This window comes from Colletes latitarsis, chromosome 6 (genome assembly GCF_051014445.1).
Source record: "Colletes latitarsis isolate SP2378_abdomen chromosome 6, iyColLati1, whole genome shotgun sequence".
Taxonomy (NCBI): Eukaryota; Metazoa; Arthropoda; class Insecta; order Hymenoptera; family Colletidae; genus Colletes; species Colletes latitarsis.
The window spans coordinates 7,805,378-7,827,990 of NC_135139.1; the positions used below are offsets into that span (position 1 = coordinate 7,805,378).

At 34.3% G+C, this 22,613-nt stretch overlaps 4 protein-coding genes across 5 annotated transcripts in view; all 4 read right to left on the bottom strand.

The window, feature by feature from the left end:
- Nha1 (Na[+]/H[+] hydrogen antiporter 1) overlaps positions 1 to 22,613 on the bottom strand; it is a 572,935-nt gene that overhangs the window by 105,444 nt on the left and 444,878 nt on the right. The gene's annotated exons all lie outside the window — the stretch shown is intronic.
- Positions 4,992 to 7,012, bottom strand: Cpr3 (cuticular protein 3). The gene is made up of 2 exons (XM_076766695.1): positions 6,945 to 7,012; positions 4,992 to 5,939 (listed from the first exon to the last, which is right to left on the bottom strand). The coding sequence occupies exons 1-2, from the start codon at positions 6,954 to 6,956 to the stop codon at positions 4,992 to 4,994; spliced, it is 960 nt and encodes a 319-aa protein (XP_076622810.1). The 5' UTR covers positions 6,957 to 7,012.
- Cpr4 (cuticular protein 4) lies at positions 12,961 to 15,765 on the bottom strand. The gene is made up of 2 exons (XM_076766696.1): positions 15,419 to 15,765; positions 12,961 to 13,920 (listed from the first exon to the last, which is right to left on the bottom strand). The coding sequence occupies exons 1-2, from the start codon at positions 15,428 to 15,430 to the stop codon at positions 13,555 to 13,557; spliced, it is 378 nt and encodes a 125-aa protein (XP_076622811.1). The 5' UTR covers positions 15,431 to 15,765; the 3' UTR covers positions 12,961 to 13,554.
- On the bottom strand, positions 17,891 to 19,684 carry LOC143342513 (uncharacterized). 2 transcript variants are annotated; one of them, XM_076766480.1, is made up of 4 exons: positions 19,295 to 19,684; positions 18,848 to 19,029; positions 18,545 to 18,746; positions 17,891 to 18,375 (listed from the first exon to the last, which is right to left on the bottom strand). In XM_076766480.1, the coding sequence occupies exons 1-4, from the start codon at positions 19,370 to 19,372 to the stop codon at positions 18,367 to 18,369; spliced, it is 471 nt and encodes a 156-aa protein (XP_076622595.1). In that variant the 5' UTR covers positions 19,373 to 19,684; the 3' UTR covers positions 17,891 to 18,366. The 2 variants fall into 2 exon arrangements, with proteins under 2 accessions (XP_076622595.1, XP_076622594.1); XM_076766479.1 differs by having other exon boundaries at positions 17,891 to 18,379; positions 18,566 to 18,746; positions 19,295 to 19,677.

Here is a 22,613-nt window from a genome sequence, read left to right on the forward strand (position 1 = left end):
GTCTTTTATGAGGCTACATACATATTTTTATAATAAATTGATTCTTTCCATTATTATACATGTACAACTATATGATTCAAACAGATGGTTAAACGTTTCACTTTTGCATTATAAATATTTTCTAAACATTTCATTACGTCTTTCGTTTGAACTATCTTGTAAAGTATTAACTTTTTATATTTTTATTTGTTGAATAACAAGAAAAACTTAAAAAACTTAAGAAGAATCGTTGTTCTATTACCATGTTTGGTACTTTGTACAGTTTAGCTTTATTCAGAATAATTTTGTTTATATCCATGAGAAACGGAAATATGTAGGTGTTCACATTTAAATTGTACATCTTTTACAAGGAATTATTAAGGTTAAATACACATGGTAATACTTTCCGTATCGTGATAGATGGAAAAATATAGCGCAGGAAAAATTTTTAACGATTCAATAAGTTTTATTTTCTACTAAATGTTCTTTTTAAACATAAATTCACTTCTGTTTGTGTTATTGAATCTGTATTATACGATTTCATGAAATTCTTTGTTTCGTCGATGTGTGCGAAAAAAAAGAGAAAATATAGGATCACCTGGTGAAAAAGAATTGAAAGTGTGGCGACGGGTCTCGCGATAAACATTACATACCTGCGTACAAAAACGCCTCCTTTCTTCCTCGATCACCACGCGTCCTTGCTTTACCTTTCATTTTATATGCCTTTTTACATATTTATTAACAGCAGCTGAAATTGTCGCTGGGTTATGTCAGAAGACAATTGCGACTTGTCCTAGGAATGTCGTACAATTTTAAAGTGAAAATAAATTACGCGAATGTTGCGTAAAATTATGTAACGGCTTTATCATAGTTCAAAATTTATTCTTGCCTGTTCCAATTACGCATTTTATCGTATTTAAAGTAATATTCTCTCGGAAAGGAACTTACGAAAACAGAACATTTTCCGTTGGCGCTGGTGATCTTCAATAAATTTTTGTAAATATCGAGGGAATCGATTGAACAAATAAGAGCTTACATAATATATCTTCGTTAACTATGGTTTGTACCATCTATTCCTCCCACTTTCGATTTTTTAGTAAAACTGAAAAGGATAAGCAAACTCTAGTAGCAAAGTTTATTTATTACTAATTACACACATACATATGATTAATTTTTGTACCCTATAATTTGTCTCGTTTGCATATTTGTTTATGGTTAATCTATTCCTCTCTTAACTCTGGCTCTGATTGGTTCTCTATCAATACTCGCTACAAATACTCTAGCATAAATATTTCTTTGGTCCAAAATCGTTGGAATTTCATCATTTCCATAATAGTATTAGATTAAATATTATATATACATAATCATATATATTTTTAGTAATACCTCAGGCAATTATGGGCAGTTTGCTATTTATAATATACTTAGATAACGAAATTCTTGCATCTAGTCCTAATTCCCAAGAACTGTAAGATAAATATATTTAAAAATACTAGATCGAGTTTAAATAGACTTGTTAAATACGCTTACTGGTAAATCGGTAAAGTACAAGAAAATTAATAACTTATTAATATTATTTTGCGAATTAATTGAATCGAGTCGATTATATTTTGAAGTTAACAAATTTTTAGTATTCAATGAGACATTGACCAAATCGATCACTTTCTGAACTCGAAGGGATTTTAGTGAAATTGAAATATATAGTAGTTCGCATGAAATTAAGAAGAAACGGGTTAAGTAGTTTCTTTTTGTTAGTTTCGAGTACGTTTAGGAAATATAAGACGTTAGAGTTTACGATTTATGTTTATTTTCGTGAAAACAGGCTATACAAATGAACTTTTACCTCCGAAACTGTTAAATGTATTGAATATTTTTTTTTCTTTTAATAGAGAGTGATTTTTCGTGCAAAAATAAATTGAAAATGTAGATTAAATTGTTTTTACACAAGCTTTCGTTTCGAGAAAATTGATTTTGTAGGATACGTTTATGTTCACTTTTAAGTGATCGATTTGTAATTATATTAATATTGTTTATACATAAATTAGAAGATCATTATCCCAGCTGAAAAATAGCTATAAATATAAGTTGTCATCTTGAAAATATATCGAGATATGTATCGATGTATAAATTAAATATCAAACGTGGTTTTTATATATTTAACATTTAATATTTTCAAAACTATTCGCCTTAAAAACATAATTTTAGACGAATTAGTTTTTCTATGCTTTTAATGAGTGCTACTTTGAAAAATATCAGTGACTGTGACATAAAATGTTCTACGATATGAAGTGGAATAATCCAGCCATTGTCTGGCAATATGATTCAATATCGGAAAGAGTTACAGTAGTAACGCTCAGTAATATGTCAGACTGCCATATGTGTATGTAGTTTGTCCCTTCCAAAATCATTAGAACAAGTACGTTGCAACAAAATTATAACAGATTCATTTACAAAATGAGGTAAATATTTATTTGGGTTAAACAGATTATCATATATTTTTTCTTTAGTAATGTATAATCAATAATCACATTTTCTTGATGAAATGTGAGGGAATAATTAATATTACAAAGAATATATAATTTTTATCTAGGCAATATTGAAATAGTTCATATTTTTCGATGAATCTAAATTTAATATAAATGCTCGAAATTATGAGTTGAGAGAACTAAATACAGAGTTGCAAGCAAAGCATTTACGTCAAATAATAAAACACAGAGGTGACTGCGTAACAACTAATAGAATCTGAAATGTAAGATTTATCGATAGTATACTTGATAAATATAAATGTTTGAATATTTTAAGAAATAATTAAGAAGATAGTTCCCGATAATTGGTATTACTGGAAGACTTTCACTTCCAGCAAGATAACGATCAAACCTACACCTTGGATTGTAAAAAACTGGATTTGATCATTTGCAATATACATACAATATAATCAGATAATGTATGAAAACAATGTAGTAATACATTAGACTGTTGCAGTTAGCAGTCAGTATCATTATTGGAAGCAAAGAAAGTAAATTAAACGTTTATTAAACGTAAAATTAATTAGAAAACCGGAATTAATAGTGAAGTTGAGAGAAGAAAGAAAATCGCTTCAAGAAATAACAAAATCACATTCTACGATCCAATACATCATAAACAGATACAAGGAAATAAGAGACAAAATGAAATAGACGTGCAATTTTAAGAACGATTAGGGTTGACCCAAAAGCAAGTGGCTAGCATGATTGAAACTGATTATTAAGTCAAAGTTGTACCCGAAACAATTCGTACTGTTATTAGACAAGCAGGATATAATGGTCGCGTAGATAGGAGAAAGCCTTTCATTAGTAAAGAAAATAAGAGGGAACAGATGGATTTTGCAAGAACTTGTGTGGATAAATTAATAAGTTTTTAGAATTCAGTATTGTTTAGTGACGAAAGTAAATTTAATCTATTTGCTTCAGATGAACGTGTCACAGTTTAGAGGAAACCAAATACTCATATGAAAACTAAATGTCCTCGTTTAGGGTTGCATGAGCGCAATTGGAGTGGGAAATAAAAAATTTATTGATTGCACTATGGACGTTTAACATAAAATTAAAAACAAAAAACAACTAAAACAAGAATTAGATGAATGAAACAAGATTCAACCTGCAACGGCAACAAAATTAGTTGCATCCATGCAAAAACGTGCGAGGGAAGTACTCAAGGTCAAAGGAGATCCTACAAATAGTTAATTATGAATGAAACGCAAGATTTTGTTTAGTATAAATTAATTTACGTGTACACGGAGACTTTCTTGGCTTAATTTCTGTTCACTTGTTATTTATAATTTATTTCTGTGTTAATTAAATGTCAAAGATCTTTTATTTTTGTTGTGTCTATATTTGACACGATACTTTTGAAGATACTCGAAAGAATTTTCATCCGTTCCTATTATATTTAAAGTTATAATGTAATAAATTAATTTGGGATGCACGGATACTTATTTGGCCAAGTGTATCGCACTATGTTTGTTGCATAATGGCGTCGTAACGGCAGCTTGCGTAATGGTGAACGACGATGAATCGAAGCTCATGGATGAACACGACGAGTGATCGATTTGTCCATCTGTGACATTGATCGACGTTATCCACGACGCTTTTACTTATTACGCCTACGCACGGTCAGGTAGGTCGCGCGATGTAATCGATTGTGTCGGCGGTATAGAAATTATGAGGACACTGGCCCCGCCGTGAACTTCTACGTAATCTCGAAAGGAACGACAGTCGCGCGAATCCTCTTGAATAATAAATCTTCGTCTCCTTTTTACGACGTACTGTTCGTAGCATACGGCAACCAGACGAACGGATAAAAATACTCCGACGGCGTTAACGTTGCGAATGTAGACCCAATATCAATTAGTATTGGCGAAACAAACGCACAGTGTCGCAAATACGTGTTTCGTAACTTTCTTCGAATACCGTGTATCGATCGTTCTGATTATCAACCTATCCCCGTTAAAAAGTTACGAACATTGCGCTGGTATGCAAAAGATTTACTTTGATCGTTGCTCAAGACGTTGTAAGCTCGTGAATATATCATGACAATATCGCGAATTCTTGGAACCATAAATCTACCGAACGTAGAAACTGTGAGCTAGTTTCTAAGTAATTTCGAATTACTTATGAAAGCGTCTTGAAATATTGTAGCGCGAGGTTGCTTAATTCTTTTACATCGGTATGAAATGTTAGGTAACTCGTGCAACTATTAAAGAAGATCCTTTCGATTATACTTAGTCCACATTTTAGAAATATTTTCAGAGCTAAAAGTATATAGTCGAAATTCGATATTTATAGTTTATTAATTTTGTAATTTCTGAATTTGTGCACTAAAAGCTTGGAAAGAACCACTTATTCGTTTAGCGATCATAGCGAAAATACAGAAATCAACTTCTCCATAATTCGTCATAAACACAGATTTATTGCAACGGCAACATCGATATCAATTAGGTGGGCATCAGATAACAATGCAAATTAACAAATACTTTAGAGGACCGGGGCGGCGGGTGCGTAAGAGAGGGGCGCTGCGTATGCCAGGGGCGAGGAATAGGCAGCTGTGTAGGCGTACGCGAAAGGATAATTCTTGTAACTCGTGATGGCGTTAGCTGCGGGTAGTCCAACCAGTCGTTGAGCTTTCGGTGCGATTTGTACCGGGGCAGCGACGGCTCTCACCGGCGCGTCTTGTTGCTGTTGTTGGAATCGTGCGGTCTGCAGGCGTCGCGGTTGTTCCTGTTCTTGTCTCTTCTCCTGTTCACGGTCCAGCCTCTCTTGTTGACGCGACTGAATCTGTTGCTGCAACTGCAGCCTGGATTGCTGCTGGAGCTGCTGCAGCTGTCGGAGTTGCTGCTGCTGTTGTTCCTGTTGTTGCCTTTCGAGTTCTTGCAGCTGTTGCAGTTGTTGTTTCTGTTGCTGTCGGAGCTGTTGATCGCGAGTCGATGGCGAGACCGCGACCAGAGGGCCGGATCTGGCCTCGACGACCTCCACGTCGGAGTCTGGTCCGCTGGCGGGAATCACGGGCGAGGGTCCAGCGGCTGCTGGCAAAATAGGGGAAACTGGAGCCGAAGGGATGATACCAGGCGAATAAGGTACCAACGGGGAAGCAATGGCGGCCAACGCTGTGGCCGGTTCGCGACTGACGACCGCGTTGAATCCGTTTATCGGGTCCGCCGTGTACTCGACGATACGACGAGTACCGTCCGCCTCGATCAAGCTGTAGCTGCCTTGCACGATGTCGCCGTTCCTCGTTTCGTATTGAGCCTTCGAGTCGCCTGTCACCGCATCCTGCACGTCGTACGCGAAGCTGTATTGGGGCACGGAGTCCAGTTCTTCGAGCTTCGCTGTTGGTACAGCCGCAACAACAGGAGCAGGCACCGCTGGTACCGCGGGCACCAACGCTCCCTTACAAAGAGCCGCCACGCTTAAGAATACGACGAGCTGAAAGACGAAACAATGTTGCTTTTATGGAATGTCCAAACGCTTTAAACGCGAACCGTGAACTTGTTTTTGGATGCTCTGCATCGATAACGATGCTTGGATGAATGTTTCGGTAAAGATCTAGAAAAGATTATTAAATTATTAAATTTTAAAACGTCGTTGATCAACTTTCCGAGATGTTAGAAAATTCCTTTTTTACCTCAAATCAATGAACTTTTCTAGATCTATGTCAAAGTTTTTGTACTTACAGGCAAACGAGTATAAACAAATCCTAGAATATTGACCGCTAACAACAAAGTAATTTTGATAAAAAATGACTAAACGTTTGTGTCTTCTCTACTGACTCTTCTCTTGGTTTCAGTAGAATTCAAATGGTCAGCCGTTGCGGTGGCAAAGGTGCAAATGAATGCATCTCAATGCAAGTTAGAAGAATGAAGCAAATTAACTTCTTAGGCACGGCTGAATTTTGTGCGGAACAATGCTGTTCTCTACATGAGTACATTGGAATGACACTGACACTGGCGCATCAAAAACAAAGACTGTATATTCTGTACATTGTTAACACTGTTATAAAACGTTGTGAAGGCAAAAACAGTGAGTGAGTGATTTTGACGCAAGGACAATGGTTCCTATTCGTTAATTCTTCGCTAATTTTGTACATATTGTATAAATGCTCAATGATGCGTATATAAATGAAGTTTAAAAATAACAAACTCGACTGTTTGGGTAAGATTTAAAAAATTGTACACTTATCAAACGATAGAATCATTCGAATAAATGATCCCCTAATTATTGTTTTTTCCAAGTTACTTGTTCCTGAGCCAAGCGTTTCATTAAGATAAATGTTAAAAAGAAACTAATGAAGTAATATAAACGGCTCGCGATCAAGCTCGGTGCCACCCGGAAAGTGCATCCCTTTGTTACAGAAAGCCGATCGTCGGATTACCAAAGGGAGTGAAGTCCAGGATGAGATCTGTGTTGTACTGTTGGGTATGCGTTCCTTACCTTTCCAGCCATGTTGGTTTGTATGAGGATCGCCAGAGGACTGATGCCTCGGGGTAAGATTCCTCGTACTTTTATACATGTGATGACCGTCGTCGTTTTCGTGTCATCCGTCAGCAATAACCGTGCTATTCCTTGCACCCAAACTCGCGTCCGGACACCCGCGTTACATACGCATACACACCGCCCCCACTTATTGTCCCCTTCTTTCATTCGGCCTGGCGATTCCTCTTTCTTTAACCATCTGATGACCTCCTCATAAATGTTGCGATGTTACACACGGCAACGGCCGATGAGTATGCGCGCTTATGTTTCTTCATATCGTCGCGCGTATGCACGCGACTTGTATGCCAATACGTCGAAGATACATAGGAGCCGCTCGAGGTCGTACGACGAAACCGCGAACATCGCTACACACCTACCAACTCGGGTTAACCCTCCACCTTGGTAAACAGTCCCTGTTGCCAAAAGTTTACGTTGGTTGCGCGATCATTATCGATTAACATTTACATCATGCTACGACACTTTTTAATCTACTTCGCGCGGCTCTATCGAGCATCGTACTCTTAATTCGCGACATGATCGTTTTAAGAATATTCTCTGTGAAGGGTTTACTTGCAAAGAGTTTCTCGATAGGTTCGTTATGAAGTTGGCAATGTCAACCATCTTCGTAAATAGTTTTTCCGTCATTTTGCGAAATTTGTATTCTGTATTGTTCGCCATTTAACCATCAGTTCAAGATCCGTTCTCGAATTATTTTCTGGCTTCGTAATTTCATAAACGTAAACAATTAAATCTTATGTATATTAATTGAAATTGTATATCCATATACCAATTTTTGATTTGATAAATCCATAAATGACTATTAATAGTCAAGCTATAGATATTGCTTCTTTCATTGTTGCTTCCTTTTTCCGAGGAATTCACATTTTCTAACGTTGATCAACTGAATAGAATATAATGAATATGCATATTAAAAAACAAGACATAATCATCATTATTCATTTTCAGATTTTTAGCAAAATTTATCCTAACCCAGATCTTCAGAAGGAATATAAAATTTTATTCAAATCACATAAAACTATCGGAGTAGAACGGTTAACGTGTTTTCCCCTAAGTTTTCCTGGGGCATCCCGCGGTAATTGCCGTTTGATATAATTATTAAATGTTGGGAGATGCGAAGTAAGAAGACTTCTCTTTTTCTTATCATTTTTTTCATTCTCTGCTATCGATACTATCGAATCGGTATTATTCCTGTCGCTGTTTGTAGTGTCACTCTTGAAATTCATGATGTGTCGATGGCATGAAAATGTAGAGATTGGGAAAGGAAAGAAAGGATACAATGATCGTATACATAGAGTTCACTCCCTTTCGTAATTTCGGCGAACAACCTCGGATGACGCTGTTTGACGTATCGGCATACAAATTATTCGACCACTTACAATTCAATTCCACCTAAATTTCACGCGCAATGTTATAGCGAACCAAATTGCCGCAAATGTACATACGTAATCGTTTACGAGATGTGACAATAAAGTTTCGAGAATAATTTGTTAAAAAAATGTTATTTTGAAAATTAAACGAATGTGAAGCCATCGTCTTCAGAATAATCTACTCTGGACCAGTGATTCTTAATCTTTTTTTCATGGATCCCCTTTGGCAGTCTGATAGAATTCATGGACCCTTTTTGTACAATTTCTTAGAATAACGTTTTTAAGTATTAATTAAATTAATGTTTTTCAATAAATGTTGACTTGCTTGAATATCTTGCTTAGAACAGAATGAAAACTTGATAATCTTACAAAAATCACGAGAATCCTCCGAGACTGTTCTAATTTTAATTGTAGCGAATTTATGTTTAATTTTTACAAATTAGAGTGATTTACTTGAAAGTAGTTCTCTTGGAAAGCGATACATCGATGAAGACGTTTTTACTATTCCTTCAAGCAATACTGAAAGTATTCATTATTAAGACCATTCACTGTGTCGATTACGTCCTTTTGAATGTTTCCAATTGTATGAAAATGGCAAACTTTAAAATAATTTTTAATCTTGGGGAGTAAAAAGAAGTCACACGTATTGAGATCTGGGAAATAATTTTTTGTTGCTAAAAGTTTATTGGCCACAGATCATTGAAATTCCTTTGTGACTTTGAAACACTGTAGCAAGAACTTTACTTGCAGACAACTTTGTTTTAACCTTCATTGAACATGTTTCATCTTTTCTTTGCTACTCCATACTGGATTGGTTCTACTTTAGAATATAGTGATACATTCAAATCTCTTCACAAGTAAGAATATGATTCAAAAATGCATTCCTCTGTGTTTCGTACCGATTCAATAATTTTTTAGAAATTGCAACTTTCAAGAGACATGGGACTCATCATAATGAAATTTGTTGAAACTACAATTTAATCCGATCAATAAACTGTACACAACTATGCTTTATAGCAATTTCTTTACAATTAATAAGACGTTAGTATTGACGAGGTATGGAATAGACTTGACATTTAATGCATTTTTCTGCCCACAGTTTATGGGGCCTTAGGGCCCATTACCATTTTAGTGTCGCATACAACGTGACCGACAAAGTCTAGAAACAGATAGTCGCGCCATATACGGTGGAAATTGCAATCTAATAGTAACCTTACCATGACTGGTTTTAAATTTTTAATAAAAATTCTACATTTACGGTTATTAGTTTTCTTTCATTCGAAACATAACTTCTATATAACGTTAATTATGGAAATCATTCTGCACAAGAGTTCTTTTCATTTTCATGACCGACATAATGCTGTTTGCTAAAAATTCCGTTTGGGTTTAGAATAATATTTATATTTTTTTCTGAAAAATAACATAGACATGGTCCTCTTCAAAACGAAGTTGAATGCTTTTACGTCTGCAGTGAAGGGAGTAAAGATAACTTTCATCTGTATTTAGACATTCATTCAACATGAACACCTAAAGACACCATTGAACGAAGTAGAACTAGTCTCAACATTTGATGAAATCCATGAATGATTCATAGAATCTTTAATTTCGTTAAAACATTTAAAGTTCCATATATTTTTAAGTCTTACAAAAATTTACAGAGAATAATATTTCTTCATATCTTAAACTATTCTGCAGCCAATAGCCACTAGATTTCCAGATCTCAACTCGAGGAGGATGTTAGAGATATGTAGATGGAATCAAAGTTCCATCGATTTCCCATTTACATTCTTATAATTGAGATTACTAAATTAAGGAGATAAAAGGAATTAAAGACCCTTCGATCTCCACGTTTAACACTGTTAAGCAATTATTTTATCAAAAAAAACTTTCACAACAATTGTTTGGCAGAGTAGACATTCGTATATTATGGCCTTAATACTAACTTAATACAAAGTTAAAATACTTATTAATGTACAAATCACTTGGCGGATGACGACGTGTTCTGTGGATTTTCTCACGATGAATTTGAAAGTAAGCTTGCACTTAAACTGAAATCTACTTTTAGATAACAGAAAAACAAAACTTAATTATATTATATAAAACAGTATTAAACAAAATATCACATTACAAATCTCCTTTTAATGTTACACATAATGAAAATGTTACAAGAATTTTAGAAATAATTATCGAGAACGTGTCAAATAATCTTGCAAGGAAAGTTTACGATGAAAAAGAACTAATCAATATCTATATCTATCAAAATCAATAACAATGTCTTTATATTTAAAAAATGAACAAAGTATACTTGGTCCGATATTCCAAACGAAACTCTAAATAACTTAACTGATAATATTCCTGATGCGTAAAAAAAAATAAAGAAAAATGTACTAATTATCAAATGAAAAATAATTAAAATTACTATTAAGTTTCTAATCATTCACATCACTATACAGGAGGATAAATTCTCTTTGATTTTTGTAATTGTAACTAAGCATTCACAGTAATAGAGGAAGAATTTGAAAACGGTTAAATAGATTTATCAGAATAAAACAATAAGAAAATAAATTGGGGAATACAAAAGGATAGATCATAAGAATATAACAAAAATTGTCAAATGGTTAAATAATATTAAATAATATTGATTTTCAGTGGTCACTGCTAGCAAGGGGTAGCGTGTACATTGAAAGTTCAGGAGTTACCACAAGGTGAACCCAATTTCAGAAGTCCTTTCACCTCGGATGACCCTGAAAGAATAAAAATGTTCGGTAGTGGTGGTCCTATTTATACTTTCTTTGAGGTAAGCGAGACGGTGGGGAAGAATCACGCTACCGAGTTAATTTGACTGTTTGTTCGACCGATTAAAAAATTTAATATCCTACACAAAATAACATTTTCAATCCTCATTTATAATGGTACATGTTAAATTATTAATTGTTGCAAGTAATAAAAATGAGAATACGGATAAAGGAAAGGCTGAAGGTCTCATATGACTTGCATCGAACCAAGGTTATTATTAACTCTTACACATTACCAAGAAATTAATGTCGGAATATGTAGGTTAATTAATTTACAATTAAGCGAATGCCTTACATGGATTTTATTCGGTCATATGTTACGAAGACAGACCATCGTTATTAATGAAAACTTTATTTATCGTTACTTTTCGTATATTATTCCTATTGACTATACAGAGTGTTCGGCCACCCCTGGGAAAAATTTTAATAGGGGTTTCTAGACGCCAAAATAAGACGGAAATCAAGAATACCAATTTGTTGATAAAGACTTCGTTAAACAGTTATTAACGTTTAAAGTTCCGGCCGTACTGAATTTTTTTCTCGAAAATGCGCAAGATTTCGGGGGTATGTCTATTCACCCAAAATGATTGTAATTGACCTCTGCAACCGAAAATAATTTTTCCAAAACGACTTGAAATTCTTTTTTTCCGTCGAAAAATTTCACACCTTCTCGAATTTTTTTCTAGAAAGTGGGTAGGATTTCGGAAGTATGTGTATTCATCAAAAATGATTGTAATTGACCCCCGCAACCGAAAATAATTTTTTCAGAATTAATTAAAAATTTTTTTTTTCATCGAAAAATTTAGGCACACCCCCTTGTCGATTTTTCTTAAAAATTCCTTTTTCATTTTTAGTAATTTTGTTTGACGCCCTAGAGAAAAGTTGTCTAATACTTTTTTGTAGGTACCCATGGGCTCTACTTCAGAAAAAAGTTTCATTGAAATATATTCGCAATTGTAGGAGTTATGGTTGTTTGAAAATTGGACCATTTTTATGGGGTTTTTCTCATTTTGCGGGGTCAAGGACCAACTTTTCGAATATTTTTGCAATTTGTACATATTCTCCATCAAAATACGCGTAGTTTGCTTTTTTAAACATTAAAATCGTCCAATCCGTTCAGAAGTTATGACGTTTTAAAGATTCGCATGAAAATTCGGACAGACATTTCAGGCCACAGATTATATTTTCGGTAAGGAATTTTTTTCTCGAAACTGAGTAGGATTTCGGGAGTATGTCTGTTGACCAAAAATGCTTGCAATAGACCCCTGCAACTAAAAATAATTTTTCTAAGACGATTCGAAAGTCTTTTTTTTCACCCAAAACTTTCAGCACTTACTTGAATTTTTTTCTCGAAAGTGGGTAGGATTTCGTATGTGTATTCACCAAAAATGACTGTAATTGACCTCTGCAACCGAAAATAATTATTCCAGAATGATTTGACATTTTTGAATTTAATTGTTAATAACTTTTTAACGAAGCCTCCATCAACAAATTGGTATTCTTGATTTTCGTCTTATTTTGGCCTTTCGAATCCTCTATTAAAATTTTTCCCACGGGTGACCGAACACCCTGTATATGCACCGAAAAATAATAATATTTGTTTATCTATAAATATGTTACTAAATTGCAATTTTTCTACACACACAATTCTATGCGGTATACCGATGTTAATAGTTGATATTAATATTATATCATCATCAATATCCTAGTAATACGAAATGAATAATATTTATCTAATAATATTTTTCACATTTAAACTTAAAGGTAGAATGAAAGGGAGTGAAGATACGTGGTAAATACATTTATGTTACAAAATACTTTAATACAAACGTTTAATTATAAAATCATTACAATATGTACATTATGAGATGACTAGTCGAGTATACAAAGGCAAATACATTTTCTTTCCAATAATTATTGAATACTATTGGAATCTTATTCAATTGTTATTACTATTCAATTTACTATTACTTTAAAACTCATACAAAATTAACAACCGTTGTAATTATAAAAATTACGTAGTTCTTTATCATCACAAATGCATAGTACAATAAGTCAAGATCGAATATCTTCGTCGAAGAAAATTAATACGATGAACGGAACCAGGATGATCATATCCTTATCTTGCTATCGGCAAACAACATAATGTCACAAATATAAATACAGGACCAATATAAAAATGAACGATGATAACTCTACAGTTGGATCCATTTTGAATGGACTCTCAAGGCCACTTTTCTAACCGTGAATCACATCAGGAACGATTATTATTTTTACATCACACCAATTTGCATATTTTTGCGGTGAGATGAAAAATAGAATAGTGAGAGTAACCAAACAATATGGTGGTAATAACGGTAGTCTTGAGCGTAGTTTAAGAATTGCTTAGAGGTGAGCAAAGACAGGAGCAACTTTAAGGGCGGGTTTGATAACTGCTACTGGTTCCCTGTGAACAACGGCATTGAATCCATTTACAGGATCTGCCGTATACTCGACGATCCTCCTCGTGCCGTCAGCCTCGATAAAACTATAACTACCGCTAACAACGTCGCCGTTTCTGCTCTCGTGTTGGCTTTTCGAATCCCCGGTCAGGCTATCCTGTACATCGTAGGCGTACGTGTATTGCGGATGGGGATCGTAATCCAGACCTGCGTGTACAGGTGCGAGCTTTGCCACTGGCAAAGCTGGCACGGGTATCGCGGAACCTTTGCACGTTGCGAGTACTCCAATCGCTATCACGATTACTACTTTCTGTAACGTCACGAAATAATAACATTAATCGTTTGACGCAGTCAAAACTTTAACATTTTACGTAAGTACTTAAGAAGGTACTTTGATCTAGAGCGGGGATGGACAAATTCTTTTCAAGAAGAAAATAATTAACGTCGTATTGTTACCAATGATCTGCGATCTCGAAAGACAACAATCTTAGGTTTCATTTTAATTTTGGGAATTAAAGATCATTTTAATGACATATGTATTATGTATTTTCAGCATGGCTAGCATTTAATTTCTATAGGTTTCATTTATATGATTTTACTATACATGTGGTAAGTCTTTGTATGCGTTTCAATAAACACTGATATACAGGATGTTCGGCCACCCCTGGGAAAAATTTTAATGGGAGATTCTAGAGGCCAAAATAAGACGAAAATCAAGAATACTAACTTGTTGATGGAGGCTTCGTTAAAAAGTTATTAGCGTTTGAAATTCCGCTCGTACAGAATTTTTTTCTAGAAAGTGGGTAGGATTTCGAGGGTATGTTTATTCACCAAAAATGATTGTAATTGACCCCCGCAACCGAAAATAATTTTTTCAGAATTAATTAAAAATTTTTTTTTTCGTCGAAAAATTTAGGCACCTACCCCTTGTCGATTTTTCTTAAAAATTCCTTTTTCATTTTTAGTAATTTTGTTTGACGCCCTACAGAAAAGTTGTCTAATACTTTTTTGTAGGTACCCATGGGCTCTACTTCAGAAAAAAGTTTCATTAAAATATATTGACTATTGTAAGAGTTATGGCTGTTTGAAAATTGGTCCATTTTTATGGGCTTTTTCTCATTTTGCGGGGTCAAGGATCAACTTTTCGAATATTTTTACGATTTCTACATATTCTTCATCAAAATACGCGTCATTTGCGTTTTTGAAAATTAAAATCGTTCAATCCGTTCAGAAGTTATGACGTTTTAAAGATTCGCATGAAATTTTGAGGTGACATTTCTGGCCTAAAATTATATTTTCGGTAAGGAATTTTTTTCTCGAAAGTGCGTAAGAATTCGGGGGTATATGTAATGACAAGAAATGTTTGCAATTGACCCCCGGAACTGAAAATAATTTTTCCAGAACGATTTGAAATTTTTTAATTTCGTCTAAAAATTTCAGTACCTGCTGGAATTTTTTTCTCGAAAATGCATAGGATTTTAGGTATATGTGTATTCACCAAAAATGATTGTAATTGATCCCCGCAACTAAAAATAATTTTTTCAGAACGATTTGAAATTTTTCAATTTAATTTTTTAATAAGTTTTTAACGAAGCCTCAATCAAGAAATTGATATTCTTGATTTTCGTCTTATTTTCGCCTCTAGAATTTCCCACTAAAATGTCCCCTAACAAAATTTGTCTAGGCAATCTAAGAATATTCTGTATACTACAAAAGATATTAGCTAGTTTTGCTAATGAATTAGCTTAGAGATATGTAACATTGTACGAAACTCAATAACTAAACAAACGACCGAATAATATTCTCACCTCCATAACCATGATGATTGTGTTTAAGGTAACCTTGCGGTCGGACAGAAGTCAAGAATTGAACTGATTGTTCGAGTTCCAGTGACAAAGGTATTTATAGGAACCACAGGGTGGTCGTTTATCGTGTGTGAATCGATGCTCATCGCAATCCTCGATGCATTGTAAACAGTTTCGAAGTCGTGTACGTGACACGCGTCCGTTGTCGAGGCAAAAGTTTCGCTCTCGTTTTCAACTCTCTAACACGTGTGCATTAAAAAAATAGCTTTCCACGAAAGAGTGGGCACAGACAAAAATTTTGAGTGTATAATTCTATACAGATGCCCTATAAAATATACGTCTAAGTACAAATCGCCCTGAAATTATACAATTACAATTTTATTTATACATCTGTATAAATAATGTATTTATATATCTGTAGAGACATTTACTGAACGTTTATAGGAGTTCATAGCAGTTAAAACACTGATCGACCGAGAACTTAGAAGGGCCTAAATTTCGTAATGGATTGTCATCAAATATGAAACATTAGAAAAAAGAAAGATGAAAACGGTCGATAATTCTTCCATCTCGCTATTGCTTTCACTGTTGCATCATCCAATGTAGTTTTAGGCTCAGTTGTAAGTGTAACGTTTCCGTCATGTGAGCACGAAGCCCGACGAATACTAATCGAAAGCAGCCGAGACCGAACATCCATTTAAGAATGCTTGTATTTCGCTTTCAAATTCAAAATTACAATATTTGGTCTTCCGCCTGTTCGTTGATTCATTGAAAAAATACAATAATATTAAAACGCAGCTATTGTTAGCCCCCACAAAATTCGTGGAGCCGAGTTATGTAATAAATAGATAAGTACAATAACTATTTACAAACACCTTAAATCTATTAACAAAATATATACAAATATATACAAAATGTATACAAAGATAACGTGTTAACAATGGTTCGTAAAGTTCTTGAAGTCTACTCTCTTCACACTTGTATTCTCTTGTATATTCTGGTAATTGTTCGCTTGTAACTGATGTAACTTGTAACTTGTAACTGAGTTCTATTGTAACTGTAACTTGTAACTTGTAACCTTGTGGTCTATGTATCTGTCACTGTTCTGTTTTATTGTAACTGTAACTCGTAACTCGTAACTTGTAACTTCTCTGATCCGTGATTATATACTGATTTAAAAAATAGGCGGTGATTTTATTTGCAAATCAGAAGTTTGCCCATTCCTTGTGGGCCAGTTCTCCCAAGACTCTAAATCCCACCCACTGAGGGTTGTATGGGGGTAGGTGTTCACAGTCCCAAGGGGCAGGTAAAAATGGCTTTAGGGTATGGCAATTCCTATTGTCAAAAAAGGTACAATTGCCAGATGACTAAATTAAGTAATTTAAGTAATATTGAAAATACATGACGAGTCCTATAATATAAAATGTTTGGAATTTCAAACAGCTATAGTCAACAAAATTCCTTAGTTCTATGAGAACCTATTTTGTGTAAAAACTGTTTGATTTCCTTTTTAATGCTTCAGTATTCTATCTCTTTTTCATAGGTTTTTGTGGACATCAATCACCAAACTGTGAACCACTTTTTAATCAATTTCAATTAACAAAAGTTCCATTGTTCTAAACTTTATGATATCTCGAAGATAGCCGTCATCACGCTGTTTAGGCTCTTCGAGTAAGTCGGCCCAGACTTTCCAGAGGATCATAAATCACCTTCTGAGGAAGTTACCGTTTGTCAGGTGTTACGTGGATGACTGCCTCATAGTATTGGCGTTACACGAGGGCCACCTGCAGCAACTCGAGCAGCTGTTTGAGACCTTGCGAGCCGCTAACCTATGCTTCAACCTCGACAAGAGTGTCCTCAGTGCGGTGGAGATGACATTCACGGAGTTCCGCGTCTCCAAGGAAGGATTCAAGGGTTCACCCCCAATCGAACGGTATGATGGAGCGGCTATATTGCATCCTTAAGTCAGCGCTGAGGTACACACTAGAGATACTCTGGTCAGATATCCTGCTCACGATGCTTTTAAGCCTAAGCACGGCGGCTACATCGCATCCTTGGTCCTTCAAGGAGAACTTGCAGTTTTTTCAGTGCGGCGCTTCGCATTCCAGGGGAGCCTTTTTGCTAAAAAGCCTGTTCAGAGCGATCAAGCCTGTCCCAACGTCAAGTCACCTACTTCAACGACCCTTCATCTTAGGAATCTCCAATCCTGCACGCACTTCTTTTGCATGTTAGAAAAGATCAGAAAGTTGTAGGAGCAACCATACATAGGCTCCCACCGAGTGATCAGAAGGATCAACGTCAGGATCTTCGTTCTGGATGTTAACGAGAAGGAGAACACTCAGTCCACGGACAACCTAAAGCCCGCCTACTCTGAGCGTAATATTACTTCAGAAACATCAGTAGGTTGGATAATCAAAAGTTCATTCTAATTTATTTTATTTCACTTTTTATTCTGTTCTTAAAAGATTTATAATTGAATTCTTCTCTACTAATATGTTTATAAAAAATTGCTGTTTCCTTGATCGATAATTACAATATTATGGTTAAAATAGAACTAGCAAATATAGATAAAATATTTCTTCTAAGTAATACATTTTCGGATAATCAATTAAAAGTAACTTAAATGTTATTCAAATATATAAAATTATTTCTGTACCTTTGAATCCATGTAATACTACAAACATGTTTATTGACACTGGTAAGTAAAATTGTTTTAGTTATTTGTTAGCCAATAAAATACATTTCACTTAATGGAAATTATTACTAAATTACAATTTTCCTATTGATATAATTTACTTTACTTATCATTACAATTTTGTGTCAATATTACATAGAAAAAGTTGATAAAAACTTGTGTCTGCTTCATAGTAAATTGAAGAAAATAATTTTTACCTACCTTAAACATTTGATATCATAATACTATTATGGCCATGTAATTTTTTGCCTTTTTTTTAGTGGAGCTTCCTAAAATACATAATAGTTTTTAAATTAATTTTAATTAAATTAATTAATTCATAAACAGTCACAAGTTTTATTAATGTTTTTATAAATGAGTTCATTGGTAATGTAATTTCTATTAATAAATCATTTTAATTTACTTATAATTCTATAATTTTTAATCTTATATACATATATATTAAAAATACATACTTCATGCTTCTCATTGTTGACACGCTTGTCAGTATTATTATGGCCTTTAATGTCATTTGAATTACATAAATATGATTTCTTAGATATATATTTAAGGTCGTTTACTGGAGACTTTGATTTTGCCACATAAAAAGGCTGACTTGTTTCATCTATATTTTTACTTATATTCTTGACATTAATTCTATAAAAAATGTTAGTGTTTTTATATTTGTTTTTATATTAAAGGTTAATAATGTTCAGTATCTAAAATGTTCTTGATTACATATAAATATTTTTACTTACAAAGAAACAGAATTTGTATGCGATTCGTTAACCAGGCTTTTTCCTTCATTATTTTTCTTTGAATCTGAATTTTGGGATTTTTCTTCATTTTGTCTTTGAGGTAGTGGCATTGCTACTCGTTTATATAATTCTATTAATTTGGATCTTGATAAATGTTTATAATTATTGAAATCAATACAAGTCTATGAACAGATTAAGAAAATATGTATGTGAATAATCATAATAAATGTCAGTGATCGGTATTTTTAATGTGTATATTAAGAAAAGATGTTATAATAGTTATAAAGTAAATTTTGTATATCAAGGTTATGCAATATTTAATTACACATCTAACAAAGAACTTCATACTTCATCAAGCATATTCGAAATTAAATATGTAACAGTTTAATTCATAAAATAATAATTCACTGGACATAAAAGTCACTGAACATAACCTCATTCACTTACATTTTCTAACATTTCACGAAGCTCAGCTTCTGACAGTACTTCGGGATGAGTTAATTGATACATTCCTAGTGTCAACATTTTGTTGGTTGTTTCGTTACTTAACAAAAAATACTGTGCAATGTCAAATGATCAATTGACAGACGCCATGAATATAAATATTCATGCTATGCATTCAATTGCATAAACTCATAAAGTAAACCTTGTAACTCTCGAGTAAGATGCAAATTACATATTTGTATATATGTAAATATGTAATTTAAACACAAATTTTAAACACAACCAGTATTTGGTGTCATTTAAATGTTAAAATAAAATGCGTTGCACATTTGATAACAACTGTACATGTACATTCGATAACAACTGTACATGTACATTCATTGTTTACATTTAGTAAGAGTGTAATCATGTACAAATCGTATGGTTGCCAAAAGCGTATTTTTCGATCATGCGCATCGCAAAATAGCAATGCGCATAGTTAGATTGTGTTCAAGTATTTTATCAAAAGTAATTTAATTAAGATCAAGAATTGTGATATAGACGAATTTAGATAGGTAGGATATACACGAATTTAGATTTATAGTTAGGCAGGTGTTTGGTTGTTTAGACTAACTATTATGATAGGCAGGCAAATTCTTTCGAAAACTCTTTCGTTGGTTGTGCATCTTTTATTGGTTGCACTTTTATTTGTTTCTTTTTCGACCAACGATCGTTGGTCACAGATTTTTATTAATGGAGGGTGGTTGGGATTCGGTTAGGGCGAGTCTCCATTCGCAGCAACCTCTACGTGGTGAGACCTGGGTAATATTATTTAGCGTTTAATTAATAATCGTATCACTCTTAGCTGGGTAATGCAATTACTAATTAAAAACTAAATAATATTAGCAAATTGGCTGCGATTCACCTTGCATAGGTCATCATAAATATAGACCTTCTTCACTAGGTTAGTTTCAATTCTCATTGATTCATCAAAGATTCTAGAGTATTGTCTCAGACGAGGTATACGAGTAGATCTTTCACCCAGCGTACAGATATTTCTACACGTGTTTCCTCACACCACCATACACACTACCGGGCGCTCTACTCCGGTATTCCCCCTCATATCTACGTTCCAACGCTACCAACTACAATCAGTAAAATAACTACACAATTGATTCATCAAAGATTCTAGAGTATTGTCACAGATTAAGTACACGAGCAGACTTTTCACTCAACGTATTTTTTCGGCCCATTTTTATGGGGTCTCGAAACCCCATTACCATTTTTGTGTCACTCGCAACATTACCAACAGATTTAGAAATGAATTTCAATCCCTTCCATAGTCAATTCACATGTATTTACGCACACACTACAACTGTCTGCCCATAAATACTAATTCAGTGAATAGTTTCTCAACTGACCGCCATCCATGAGAAGAGGACGCTAAAATCACTTCCAAATTTTCAGGTCGGTATGGCAGTTGGATAGGGCCACGAAAGTACATAAGGTGTAAGATCTACTCGCATCACATACGAGGTATACGAGTAGACCTTTCACTTAATGTATCTTTTTGGCCCATTTTTCTGGGTCTCTAGAGTTCCATTATCATTTCGGCGTCGATCACAACATTGCCAACAGGTTAGAGAAAGCGACTATAGCACATCTTATGGCAGGAAATGAAATTACAAGAATTCTTTTGTTTCCCAACGGAGTGAAAGAAGATCAGGCTGCGGAGATTCACAGCTGATTCTTGGATCCCACCCAGAATATCAAACGCGAAAAAATAATCACAACACTAAAGACAACTGCGATCAAATTCATATTACTTGCAACTTGCAACGCACTTAATATTCGTATTTCGTAACGCTACTGTAATTTAAGATTAATGTTTATACGTAACTCTATACTGGAAAAGCAAACGCAAAAATTTTCATTATTCGCAACTCTAAAGTTAACTATAAAATTAGTTATAACACTAATGCAAACTGCAATTTATCCTAAAATACTGAATGTTGTAATATAATTATCATCTGAAAAACTACAACTAACTACTACGACTACAGACAAATACAGTGACTAAGTAGTAACAGAGAATAACTTTCCATCCTCATCCGAAGATGAAGATAAAGAGCCATTTGTTGTAGCCCACTCTTGAGACAATTTGTCAGGGCCTCTTCGACTCCGCAGAGCCTTTTCTCTCTTCGGCGGTCCTGCCAAAGCCTGAAACTTAATACTAGGCTCAAGATTCCGAACAACATAGAGTCCTTCAACGATTCTAGGAATCGTTATCAGAACAGATATAACGAAACTCGAGCGGGACGAGCGTTTCGGGAAACCTACCGCGAACGAACGCGACCGCGGAGGGCGACAGTAAAGCCGCGCGATTCCAAGAATCGAAACTAAAACCAAAACAAACGGTACAATTCGCTTGAATCAGCTAACGTTTCGACTCTAAAAATCGAACTACAGGAATAGGTCTGCCACAGAAATAAAATCTGTAACAGCTCTATCCTGACCCTACCTACTTACGACTAACACACATACCTGAAAGTTAAGTTACCTACCTACCTAACGCTATATTTAAAAAATTCCAAAACTCATTCTCGCAAACATACGCTCCACGGTTCTCACACATAATGTCCGGGCGCAAAAGCCTACACTAGAGAGGATTCCCCGGGGTTCCTCCGACACCCGAACATTTCACACAACATTCACTCTCTAATGTACGTACCAATTTCCTGAAATCAGCTGACAAATCCAAGTGGACATTGCGTATTTATATTATATGTATTACGTTATTTTTATCTAGTAGAATTTTTGATAAAATATATTATTGTATAAATGATCGCAATCGACTTTCATTCTGTTATTTAAGACCAAGAATCTAATTGCCGTACATATTTGATTAAATATTTCATACTATAATCTTTGTGTATACAAAAAATATGTAAATGATGAAATAGAATTTTTATTGTAAATTATTATGTACTTTTAAAACGACGCACTTTCACAGCCTAACCACACACACATGTGAAAAGTACGTCGTGCACGATACACTAGTATTGCCAGTTGCATATATATCGATTATTGTTATAAATCTAAGTCATCATGCCCGTTGCCTTCACTCACCTAAGCAGCACCTGGGCACTTGGGTGAGATTAGGCAATGAACACGGAAATGTAACCTGAAAATCCTGAACTTGAAAAATGATTATAGTGAATACTAACGACTAACGAAGTAGTATTTATTTATTTCTTTTACTGAACTTTCTATTTGTGCTAAATGAGAAACAAACATTTAATATACATTAATAATGAAAAATATTATTAATAATGAAAATTAC